At 42.1% G+C, this 13,272-nt stretch overlaps 1 protein-coding gene across 1 annotated transcript; it reads right to left on the bottom strand.

Moving 5' to 3' along the window:
* Positions 1-1,240: 1,240 nt before the first annotated feature.
* Positions 1,241-12,161, bottom strand: GCK72_000259 (uncharacterized protein; the record flags this gene model as incomplete). The annotated part of the gene is made up of 15 exons (XM_053722368.1): positions 1,241-1,447; positions 1,491-1,700; positions 1,936-2,307; positions 3,489-3,866; positions 5,228-5,434; positions 5,493-5,610; positions 5,658-5,965; positions 6,711-6,825; positions 6,873-7,112; positions 7,689-8,653; positions 9,204-9,706; positions 9,759-10,577; positions 10,623-10,754; positions 11,993-12,070; positions 12,116-12,161. 15 exons carry the CDS (start codon positions 12,159-12,161, stop codon positions 1,241-1,243), a joined length of 4,698 nt encoding a protein of 1,565 aa, XP_053591013.1.
* Positions 12,162-13,272: the final 1,111 nt, after the last annotated feature.

Here is a 13,272-nt window from a genome sequence, read left to right as displayed (position 1 = left end):
TAAAAATGATTCTTTCATTATTAAAACAACTAAAATTCCAACATTTCGCTTCTAATATCAACCAGCCACATAACGTAATTATAGTTTTATAATAGTCATACGATAATTGTGTGAAAATTTTTTTTTTAAAAACACACGTTTATAGAACTGAATCTGAAGTATACGACGACGGCCACTTTTGTCACTTTATGCAAGGACCACCTGTCGGGAGTTGATATAATGGAAACATTTTTAAAGTCAATTTTCCATTGCAAAAGAATATGGCACATCACCAAAGCTGCTTTGAACATCATTAGTGGCACACGACCTGGATCCTCTCAATTGGGATATTTGAAGATTCAAGCCATGAGACTCCCAATAGAAAATGATGCCTTGAAATAAGTACTCGATACGTTGCGAGAAGACGTTTCGGTTTGGAAATTAATTGTTGTCCAGGACAAGAATTTCTGTAGGTAAAGAATTTCAACTCATCACAATAAAATAATAGAAATTAACATTTCAGACATGGATACCGCTGATTGGTTCACATTCCAAAGGATTCAAAGTGCGAATATTTCTCTGTCAGATCTCCAAGTTGGTTTACATTGAACAAGATGGAATACTGGAGCACAACCACATATTCGTAATGAAATGTGAATGGAACAAAAAGCAGATCAAACATCAGCTTTTCGACGGGATCGAATGTAATTATATGACTTTTGGAAATCTAATGGGTGGAAATAAACAAATCAACCAATGAAATTCCGGAATATGAAAAAACAAAACTAATATTCTCTGCTGGTGACATTTATTCAGTTTTCAATTCCTTCCTAGGAACTAATTAAAAAAAAGAAATAAATATTTTAAAATTGGAAGATACAATTTTTTTTGTTCAAACGCATTTCAGCCCATCCGAATTCATTTTCTTATATAACACTATCCTCAACTCCAGCAGGTTCAAAGCGCGCATCAATCTTCCCGGGAGGCAGTGCAAATATGGGTCTCGCAACGAAATCCCGAACGCTCCGCATCGCTGCTGCGTCGCGGTCTCTACCTCCCTAGGAGTCCCCCAGAGAGACATTTTTCAAGGGCATTTCGGTGGAGCGCACTTGTAAGAACTGTGCCAAGCTAATACTGAAAACACTGGAAAAATAATTTGTCGGATGGCGGAATAACATGGTACTGTATCTTCCAACTTAACATTTTTTATTCTATTCTCTTTTTAAACGCACAAATACACAAGTAATATCAAATGACTCAATTAGTTCACTCCCTCTTCAATCTCAATAGCCATATATTCCGGTCTCGCCGACTCCTCTGGAGCCTCTCTAGCAGATTCCTGTTCGTCGTCAAACTCTTCAGGTTCCCCACCACCAGCCGGTTGACGTGCCGCATTCTCCTCAAGTTCTTTGACCTTCGGTATCAATTCAGCAAGATTTCGGGGAATCGTATATTTGATTTGGAATGGCTGCAAATCATTACTCAGTTCAGTTTTCTAAAAAGAAGCTCACCTTGTTAGCAAATCGATTAATAACACCGACTAAAAGGCAGAACGATTGGGAGACCGATGGGACTGCGTGCCAACGTTGGTTCCGTAGACGGGCCATCACTTCCTGAATTGTCATTTTCGGTTGATGGACAATCTCCTCGTAGATGAATTGGAGTCCGATGAAGACGCCGGTTCTGCTGACGCCATCCTCGCAGTGCACGATGACTGGATTCTGAAAAACGAAGAAAAATTAATAGGGGGAACGTTTTGTGTCCGGAAGGACGTTTCGTATATCATTGGAAAGCTGAGAAAACGCTGATTCCAAATATATATTCAGTTTTTGCTCTCAAGGCCTGGTATTCGAGAAAAACTAGGTCAAAGATTGGGCCTTCCTTAGTAAGTTTCAAACCTAGTCTCAAAACATATCTCTCCACCCCCAAAAACAAACCACAATTCCTCCTCCTCACCTCACTCTTGTTAACAACTTTCATTATCCCCATCAGAGCCTCCTTATCCTCATAAACGTCCTTATCGTCCCACGTATGGTACTGATACTGAGTGACAACTCGTTTCTCCTTCTCCTTCGAGTTATTGTCAATCACTTCCAGTTTTCTCTCCTTCACTCCATAATTGAATTCCTTCACCGACTGTGTGGTGGCAGTGAACCGTCCGCACGTGGCACTTCTCTTCTCTTCCGGATGAAAGTAAGCTCCACACTTAGTGGTCAGCTCCTCGTCACTCATCAGAGTCACAATGTAATCCGAGTTCTTGAGAAACACCATTAGCCAGAAGTCCTCACAAGTGTCATCTTTCCCCGGGGTGCGTTTGTCGGTTGGAGCCTGGAATACGGTAATTAACAATTTGGCACGTTAATTATTGTGCCGGAATCGAACTGCCGGCTCTATTCCAGTTTAGATGTCCTTTGAGAACTCGAACGTCCCAAAAAACACATAGACGTCCCTTGAAACACTTAAACGTCCTTTCAAGTCCCAAAAATGCTCAAAAACATTTAGATGTCCCAAAAAATCTTTAAACGTCCCAAAAAGTAGTTAAACGTCCCTTGAAATTCCAAAATGTAGTTGTAAACATTGAGCGTCCCAAAAACGTTTAGACGTCCCAACAAAATATTTAGACGTCCCTTGAACCCTTTCAGTGACTTTTAGTGTTGAAGGGACGTCTAAATATTTTAGGGGACGTTTCGATGTTTTTTGGGACGTTTTAATGTTTTTGGGACGTTTCAATGTTTTTTGGGACGTCTAAATACTCACAACTATATTTTGGAGTTTCAAGGGACGTCTGAACATTTTAGGGGACGTTTAAACATTTTTTGGGACGTCTAAACATTTGAAAGGACGTTTAAGTGTTTTTTGTTACGTGTGAGTTTTTAAAGGACATCTAAACTGGAATAGAGCCGAACTGCCTATACAGGTCCGTTTAATACTCAAAACATCTCTGGCGTGCCTATGGCGCGTGTATCTGATCAACACTTATGACCTTAATGATGGAAGATGATTAGAGATGACTTCAATGCATTTTTTAGGCTCCGCCTCCAAAATAGAAAAGATGCTTCTGGGCTTTCAGTTTTGATTCAAAAGTTTAGGTCTCACGGCGAAACTAGAATTTTGATTCGAGGTTTACTCAATAGCAACCACGCTCCACCAGACTTTGCGGCAAGTTGGAAATGTTAAGTTTTTTTTCAAAACTCAATTTTTTTAAATATATTTTGAGCTTAAAATCACGTTACAGACTTTCAAAGTGTTTCAAAAACCTTGAGCTACCGTAACTCACTCAGTTTCGTCTCAGGACCCGTATATTCAAAATCAGCTCTTTGAGGGGCGGCACAGAAAAGTATAAAAATCAGTAGCTTTGGGTTTCGACGCCAAAACTACAACAATCATCACAGACTCCTCCCACTTTTGCAATTTGCCGCACACACTCTTTGTAACCAAAACCATGCCGGCGGTGCACTGTCCAAAAAATGTGCGGCAAATTGTAAAATTGGGACGCCTCGTTAGCTTACCTGGGTGGCAATGAACTCCGTCGGATACTTTGCTGTCGACTTGACCGTATTCGCATGGATCAGAATCTTCCGCCCATCCTCCTCCAACTCGACGGCAGTGCTCGGATTACAGTAAATCTCGGGAAATCTCTGCTTCGAGACCGGCAAATACGCCTGCGCCTTTTTCACGTCCGCAGTTGTCACCCGGCTCTGCTCCAACATTCGAGAGTGAGTAGCGAAATGAACGGCTGCGTCGCCCTTATTCTCCCACGACCAAGTTTTTAAGGCCGTCGTCATTTTGGTTTTATCGTCATATATCTGTTGGTAGACAAGGTCACTCATGCCGGATAGAGCATGATCGAAGAATGAGATATTCTTCTTGTTATTGTACACGTATTCCTGAAAGACAGGTGTTACAGTACCGTCGTGTAGTAAGATATACGATTTGGTCGTTTTCAGTTGAAAATGTCCAGGGGTTACGGTATCACTGATTGTTCCGCAAAGCAAAATTTGTAATGGATTATACAGATCAAACCTAGAATTTCATTTTTGTAGTTGACAACTTTTTTGTACGGACACTCCCTAGCAAGTTAGACAAAGTAATTTCTCGTGCAAAATAAGTGCAAAATAGTGCGATTTTTGAGCTATCCCCTTAAAATGATCATAACTCTCGTTCTACACCTGTTCTGTATGGTTAATACATAATAGATTTTGTAGGACAATCAGGTGATACCGTAACCCCTGGACATTTTCAACAGAAAAATACCAAATTGTATATCTTACTGCACGGTACTGTACTTGCTTTTGGAGACTGCTACATAATGTAAAATAATGTAAAAAAGAGTTTATCAGATTCTCATACACGCGTTGCTCACTCCCACTTCCACCAAAGCTCATTTTGAGTTAGGAAAACGATTATTGCAGCGATTTGGAGCATTAGATTCCATTCTAACCAAAATTAAGAAAAAAAAAGCCTCTTTGTTTCAAAATGTCATGTATCGGTTTTCAAATACTCTAAACCCGAAAATAGAGGCGCACCCGCTAGCAAGAATTTGAAACACCCTGGCTCAGCTGTCTTCAAAGGTATGGAAAAATTGTAACTGAAGAAATATTCTATGAATATTAATCTACATTTTGTCAGTTAATTACTTTTTGATATTTCCTCTGGGAACCGAGATACAGTACCGCTCAAAAGTATATTAAGCTTTGCTTTTTTTTGTTGAACACGCCCAACTTAGAAAGTGTGGCATAGTAAAAATAATTGTCCCACAAAATAATTATTTATAGGATCAAACGGACCAAGAGTAGAACTCCATTTTTGTAGTTGACAACTTTTTTGTACGGACACTTTCTAGAGAGTTACATATCGTCAAAGTAATTTCTCCCTCAAGTCGGCTCTTTTCAGTGCAAAATAGAGCGATTTTTGAGCTGTCTTCTTAAAATGGCCATAACTCTCTAGGGAGTGTCCGTACAAAAAAGTTGTCAACTATTAAAATGAAGCTCTATTTTTGATCTGTATGATCCATTAAAAATCTACTTGATGGGACAATAAGTATTATCATGACACACTCTCAAAGTTGGACCTTTTCAACTGAAAAAACCAAAACTTAATATACTTTTGAGCGGTACTGTATACCGCTGCGAACAGGCACCGCTTTGTGCGCCTCTATTACCGGTTTTACGGTATTTGAGAATCAACCGCGTCGCATGATTCAAATCAGTTTGCGGAAAATTTGCCCAAGAAAAAACTTCTCTCTTACCGCCAAGAGCTGTCCGCGGACACCAACGAGAAGCCACGCCGACTGAATGTACCGTTTCATACCGTTCCACCGTCTCTTACACATCTCCACAACAATATCCTGAAACTTGCGATGCGGATGCTTCTTCACTTCTTCATAAATGTACTGTAGCCCGATGAACGAGATTGTCGCTTCAGTACCGTCCGAACAGTGAACAACGATTGGTTTCTAATAAAAGAGACGTTTTGAAACCACACAGAGGACGTTTCGCAACCGCCTTACTCACCTTACTCTTCTTCACCCTAGCCATCACTGCGAAATGTGTTTTAATGTTGAAAGCAATAACCTCAGCCTCACCGTCGAGAATTTGCAAGTGCTCCAGTTTTCGGGTTGCCAACTTTTTGCTGAATTTGAGATAATTTGATATTTAATTAGCGCTAATTAAGTCTACCTATTGTCCTCAATCGCCAGATTCCTCTGCTTAACAGACCCATCGAAAATCAACGACTCAGATTCCATTTTGACCGTGAATCGACCGCAAGCAAGGGGTGTCTTAGTAGTGTCTGGATAGTAGTGACACTCCAACTTCTCCATTTGTTTATCTGTCAACAACGAGACGACGTACTCCGTGCCCTTCGTCATGACCATCAGCCAAAAGTCTTCTGTCGTATCGGCATCCTCTGTCAGGGAGAGCTTCACAACTTCTTGCATCTCTTCATCGAATATCTCACGGAGGTAGGTACGTTTTTTCATTGGAGCCTGCAAGAACACATCATCTGTGAGACGGAAGCCCTTTTGTCGAGCTTAACCATCAACAATGCGTGTGCGGCAAATTGCAAAAATGGGAGGAGCCGGCGAGTAAGTGCGACGCGATCGCAACGCCTGACTCAAGTGCCGCGCGGATTCCTTCGGCGGAGTCGCGACGCAGTGAATTTTTGGCTGTTCATAAAACGTTGACGCGCGGTGGTCTAGAACATCATAAGACAACGCGGCACGGATATGCTGAGCGAAGCGTGTGCGCCGCAAGTTGCAAAAGTGGGAGGAGCCGAGATACGCCCCGTGAGAGCTAGAGCGCTCGAATGATAAGTGCAATCATTAGGGAGTTACGGTAAGGGTTGGCAACGTGTTAGATATTTGTGCAAAACGCAACGCTATCGCTACTCCTCACTGAAGTGCCGCGCGGATACCTCGTGTTGACTAGTGAGTCGCTACGCAGCGAATTCCTGACTGACGCCCCACTAAAACTGAGTCGCTACGCAGTGGAATTCGGGGATGTTACTAAAACGGTGACGCGGTGGCATAGGATTCCTAATTCGGTCATCTTTTTTGCCTACTTAAAATACCAAGCTACGTATCGAAAGTCAAAGGCTTTCGAAATATCGAACTTGCCGCCAAGTCTGGTGCAGCGCGGTTGCTTCTGAGTAAACTCGCAGTGAACCAAAACAAATGGCCAAACTCGATTCCTAGGCCACCTTTCACTAGAAACTCTTCCAATTCTTCCTACCTGCGTCGCAATGAACACCAACTTCTTCAGAGCAGTGGTAAACTCGGTGGCATGAATACACAAGTCGTTTTCCAGGATGACGCCCGTGAAAGGATTACAAGAAATCGCGGGATCTCTGGAAATAATTAGTCAATTAAGTTTCACCCAAAAACTACTACTCACCTCCGCTTATCATAATCCACCCATTTCTCAGTACCCCATGTCAACGGCTTATCCGCGTTCTCCACCGCATTTATCACCGTCTTGTGCATTTCCAGGCCCAAGTATTGATCGTTCATATCGTTCTCCTTTAGCCAAACCCGAATCCGACTCTTGTGAATGTACTTGCGAAGGTAATAGACACTTACGCCCGCGATCGCAATAATGATGAGAAGACCACCGGAACCGTAGCCGTAGTACTCGCTGGAAAATTTCAACATTTTGAATCGTTACTCGGCTTAAGAATAGTGAAAATGATTTAAGATTGCTTGAATTTAATCTTGAATCAAAATCTATCAGAAATTGCCGAAATTGTCTGAATTTAGTGGCTTTATAACGCTGAAAATCGTTTGGGCTTGCTTTAAAACGGTTTTAAAAAAAGCTTGGAGTTTTAATCTGGCGCGCCTTAGACGCGTCGCTTGAAATATCTCAAAAATTGCCCAGATTCAATCTGAAAAGGTGTAAAACAACAAAACGCGTACAAGGCGCGCCAGATTCCGTTTTCCTTTCTAAATCAAGCTTTTCAACTTTCCAACATATAGATTTAGTTCCAAATACTCTTAGAATCTACAGAGCTGAAAACGCGCCGAAGGCGCCCCAGACGATCTCAGAGTGTCTAGAAAATCTTATTAATAGGCTCAAAACTAACTTTTTTTCTCTCTTTTTCCCCTCAATTTCTAGATATTTTTTTATATATATTTTAGTTCGTGGTAGGCGAGGCGCCTCCCTGAAAACGGCAGAACAGAGCCGATTTCCCGAACTTTGAAAAACAAAACTTACTCTGGAATAGACCAGCTGTTCTGAGATTGCTGTTGATTGTGAGGGATTGCGAGAAACTTGGATAGGAAGTCATGAAGAGCTTGGAATGCCGGTGGAGCACTCTTGTATTGAGCAGAGTGGCTTGCGAAACCAAGATCCAGATTGGCCAGCTGTTCCAGGGTCTTCTGACTCTTCTCTATAACTGGTTTGTCTTTCGAATCAGCAGTCAGTGCCAAAGTCTCCAACGCCTTCAACTTCTCCTTTGCATTCATCGATACAGTAGTCAAGAGAGCCAGATTTCCCAATGGTCTACCGTAATCACCGAGTGTCGTAGCATTTGAGACGTTGAGTTTGGAGTCAAACGACTGGATTCCAGCAAGAGTCTTCTCCAACTGATCAATATCCTTTTTGTGGTTACCCCACTGTTTCACGACCACCGATCTGTCAGCTGCGATAGAAATCTTCTGAATCTCCACTTGAACCAATGCATCGAAGGAGTTGAGCTGACCTATTTGAGATTCCAAATCTCTCAACGTGACTGCAGCATTCAGAGAATCCACTGATTGACCTATGACCACAGACTTGTTAGAGGCATCCGGCAACTTGTTAAGCTCCACGGCAGCTTCTCTGGCATTCTTCTTCATCTTCTCTTGAATCGAGGCGACTCCTGACAGACCACTGGCAGCCTCCGACACAGTTGTAGCAGCCGACTCGACTTTAGCAATCTTTTGGGGATCCAGAGCTCTCAGACTTTGAATGACCTTGATGGATTGGGAAACGATGACCGAATCACTTTTAAATTGTTGAATGCATGCGTAGACCTTTAATTCGGTGTCGATTCCGGTGAACGAGGTGATGCCGTTTTGATTTTTGACAATGTATGCAGCAGACGTTTGCATGTCCTTAACAGGTATTCCATCGAATCGTTGTTTCACTCGTTCCAGCAGCTCTTTCATATCCTTCAACGTGTCGTGCTTTTTTAGTTTCTGGAAAAAAGTAAATAGGAAGGTTTATAAACAAATTATTCAAGGCCGGGGTACATATCTTTAAAATCCAAAATTCTGGTTAACTGGGGCGCCTCGGACGCGTTTCACAATGGGAAATTGTGACGAGAGGCTGACTGGCGCGCCACGAGCCGCGTTTTTGCAATCTCACAAGTTCGAAAAGATCGTGGCGCTTCCTTCGATTCTAAGCCTTCAATCCAGAAATTTGGACTGTCTGGGGCGCCTCAGAAGCCTTTTCGCACCCATAATTCGAATCGGATCTCGGCGAGCTTGTGTGTCTTTGGAGCGTTTTTACTGTTTTTGAAAAGAAAATTTGGACTGTCTGGTGCGCCTTTTTCGCGTTTCTCTTAAATTCAAAAACTCTAAATTTTATACTTCGAACTGGCGAAGGATGTTTTGAGAGGTGCAAAACTAACTAATTGCGAATACCCCAAAAAAATTGTTTTTTCAAAAGTACGGTAGTCGCAACGAGACCCACATGAGCGGACAGCCACCGGCAAACGGATAATAAATCAGTTGAAAAACAACTCACTTCAACTACCGCTTTGATCTCCCGTTCCGCATTAGAGTCATCTCCAAAATTTTTGAATCCAAGTGACGCGATCAGTCCGTTCATCTCCTCTCTCACTTTTGTCGAGTCTAAACCAGCCAGTGCCAATTCCGTCGACTCATGAGCAGTTGCCAGTGTCTTGACATGCCCAATAAATGTTTTTATCGGTCCATATTCAGATTCTCGGATATTTTTTTCCTCGCAGCTCACCAGATTTTGGAACAAATTCGAGACTAAAGTGACAGAATCTGGTTTCAATTGAGCCAACTCTTGTTGCAAAGGGGATAAACTTGAAAGAGCGTCACGAATATCATCCGCCGAGATTGGTTTTAACTTCTCGTCCACTATACTCAATGTCTTCTGAAAGTTGAACAAAGGTTCCAAGCCATCAGTCAGGTCATTCAGATTTGATCCCTTGACATTGATCATCTTCCCAATCCATGGATCCCGAACATCTTTGACCAGTTGAGTGACATCATTTAAACCTGGAAATAGTCAACATGAAAGAGTCGATTGTTAAAAACCATTACCACTTACCATTTGGAAATCCAATCGTATGTTTTCGATTAGTTGAACCAGGAGACGCTCTAGATTCCACCAACTTGTGCATATTCAAAATTTCATTTTGAGCAGATTGAGAATATTTGACCAGTGAAAGCACTTGTTCGATATTCTTAGTCACTTGAGCATCACTCTTGAGATCCAGGGTAAAACTATTACGAAACTCGATGGCATTAATCAACCTCTTCAGTGGCTCAAGGATAGCAGGTCCCTTTTGCAGTTGAGTATAAGTGCTGATCTTCTCCATATCCTGCTTATACTTGTCAATATTGTTGAGTGTTTCGTTGAACTCTCTATTGAAAGTAACACACTTCGAATAGACACTCATGAAATTGTTTGTTTTTTTGAAAACATTCAGAGTGTCAGATATCGCAGTCAACGAAGTTCCAGTCATCTTGAGTTCATCGGAAGGTTGAGAAAAAACCGTAAAGTCGAAAGACGTGAAGTTTCCAACTTCCGAGAAATACTCAGGACTGCCAGGGAGATTCTTCACATTCTCGAGACCACCACTTTTTGAGATCAACTCATTCCATTTCAACGCCTGCCCTTCCATGTCAGCAACAGAGGAATCGAGTGTCGGATGGATCTTCTTTAGTTGAGTAGTGACAGCAACAACGGAATCCTTCTTGAAGTTGGCTATGGTCGAGACAGGGATTGATCCAAAGTTGAGGAGTTCCGCAGCTACATCATTCGACGTCATCTTTCCATTCATCAACCCATTCTGGAGAGCGATTCCATTGACAAGATGAACAACGATGGTTGTGTGTTTCAGGTAGTCGGCGAGTTTGTCGTTGGCTGGAATTGAGTAAAGGATCAAGGTTCCCAGAGCTTTCAACTTACCATTTCTGGTAGATCGAATGTGTGGAGAGTACTGAGAGAGTGGAGAGTCATTATCGGAAGGTGATGGAGGAGGATGGAAGTTGGAAGTCGGATCCAGAGAAGGGGGTGGATCAGAAGAGTAGCGAGGTGGATCTGAAAACACAAGAGTTCGGTTTGGGTATCGGATGGTTGACAGGAGCCAAGTGCTGGGGGTTGAACAAGTAGGGTAGCGGAAGGGCGGAACCGCTGACGTGTTCAAAGTAGTGACTAGAACTTATTAGCACAGCACGCTTCTTAAAACCGCGCTCCACCGAAACCAAAGAAAATAATGTGAGAAATTGAGAGACTCAGAGAAAAAGAGTCTCTAACAAGTAAGTAAGTGATTTGTAAGTGATTTTGGTCGAGCGCAGTTGTAAGAACTGTGATCAGCTAATGACAGGTGCAAAGCTGTAGCTGACGTGTCCATTACAAAGAAATTCATACCGATGTCTCTGTGGACATGTTATGAGTTAGTAAACCACAACTAGATAATCACCGTGGTCACGTAGACACCCGCTAGTCAAGACAAAATGATAAAATAGTGGTCGATAAGCTCTGCTGTAGCTTAAACAGCTTCAAGAGCGATGCGATTTTAGGCAAAAAGTATTATGGCGTCAGACAGCGGAAAGAACTGAGCCTCGTATACAAAATCTCCTTATCGTAAGTCACGCTATCGTAACCAACACTACCGTGCGCAACGTAAACAGAAGCCACGTGGCCTAGCTGCTTATGGGTACAAAGTTACAAATTGGGTACAAAAATATGTGGGTTACGGTAAATAGCTCTTACGGTTTACCGTTTCGCGCTGAAAGTGTTATTGCGTCAGACAAAACGTAACGGGCAGCGATTACCATGCAACCGTAAGCCACATACTTGTCAACCGGGCCGAAACGGGCCGGCACGTAACTCGCTTCAAAACGAAAATTATGAGCTGAAAAATATACCAAAATGTAGATCACGACGTTCTATGTCCGTGACCTACTACGGGCCGGATGTCTATTCGTTAATGTGCCGCGGGCCGGGCTAGAATGGATTGTTTGGCCATTTTCGCGTTTTTTGGCACTTTTTTCCGGCCCGCGGCATATTAACGAATAGCCATCCGGCCCGTAGTAGGTCACGGACATAGAACTCGTCGAGATCTACATTTTGGTATATTTTTCAGCTCATAATATTCATTTTGACGCGAGTTACGTGCCGGCCCGTTTCGGCCCGTTTCGGCCCGGTTGACAAGTATGGTAAGCCAAGGCTACCGTGAAACAGAAGCCACCTCGGCCAGGTAATAGTTAGTCTCGCTACCAGAAAACAATCGATAATAAGCTAGCGATGTTTTCCCTCCGTTCCAATCCTCTTACCGATTCCAGGGGATATCGAATCCTTCAAATAGTTGGCGTTGACACCGAGACGGACGTTGGATTCGTTGGCATTATTGCCTAAAACACCAATTTCATCATTCCTTCTCCAATTTATGAACTCACCACTGAGAAGACACAAAACTACTAGAGCCCTCGTGATTTTCTTCATACTGAACTTGTTTGCAAGTATCGTGAAACTCGAAAACTCGCTGTTCTTTAGTATTGATTAAAATCAATCAATAACTATTTTTACCTTTTTGTGGAAATGTGTTGGAAAAAAATGTTGGCCAGTAGGGCGAGGTCAGTGATAGGTTTTGAGAATTGTTTTTCACGTTTGGTTCTATTTTTTTTAAAGAACGTCAAAAATGAATAAAATTCGATATTTTATTTCGATAATAGCCACATGAGCTTCTCTAGCAGTTTCCACCTCCTTTTCAGACTATCCACCTTCCGGTTTACGTACTTTCTTGCCTCTTTTCAACCGGACTCTAATACTTTCCAGTCCGTAGATTCCGAATCTGAAAAAAAAATCTGCTAAATCCACCTATGAGCCGAGTTATTACCCTTCAAACTTTTCCTATGTTTAAGCTCATTTTCCTATGTTTTAAGCTAGTTTTGTTTCTGTCTTTGACTTTTCCGTTATTATACTATCAGCAGCCCGCTTCCTCTTACAAACGCGCCCCACCGCAAACGAGAGAGTATCGGGCAAGAGAGACGCAGAGTTTTTTTCTAGCGCCGACACAGATTTTCACAGTTTTTGATGTATTCTCGCGTTTTTTTCATTACAATTTTGAAATAATTCTTTTAAAACATGTGAGAATAGTTCAAAAACTGTGAAAATTTGTGTCTTCGCGAGAAAAAACTCTGCGTCTCTCGCCAATACTCTCTCGTTTGCGATGGGGCGCAGTTGTAATAAAAATGCTAGGCTAATATAGTATTCGTTCGAACTTGTTGAAGTCTGACTTTGTGTTGAAATCTGATTTTTCAAATTTATTATGTCAGTAGGCTTGTAAAATGTGAGCCTATAACTGTCGCCTACAATGACTACTTTTTTGTACGGGCACTCCTATGGCTCAAATCCCTAAAACCCTAAAACTGTAATGAAATTTCATTAGTGGCTAACACCGAGTATCCGCAAACTATATTTCTCAGTTTTAAATTGAGAAGTTGATAGAGTGAGATGAACTAACAAAATCTGACACAATCATGGAAGCTCAAATCTCTCCTACACCAGAGTTGCATGGAATTCCGACTTCCGACTCCCGACTTCCGGGCATTTT

This window comes from Caenorhabditis remanei, chromosome I (assembly GCF_010183535.1).
Source record: "Caenorhabditis remanei strain PX506 chromosome I, whole genome shotgun sequence".
Lineage (NCBI taxonomy): Eukaryota > Metazoa > Nematoda > Chromadorea > Rhabditida > Rhabditidae > Caenorhabditis > Caenorhabditis remanei.
This window is presented reverse-complemented; position numbering and strand designations above follow the sequence as displayed.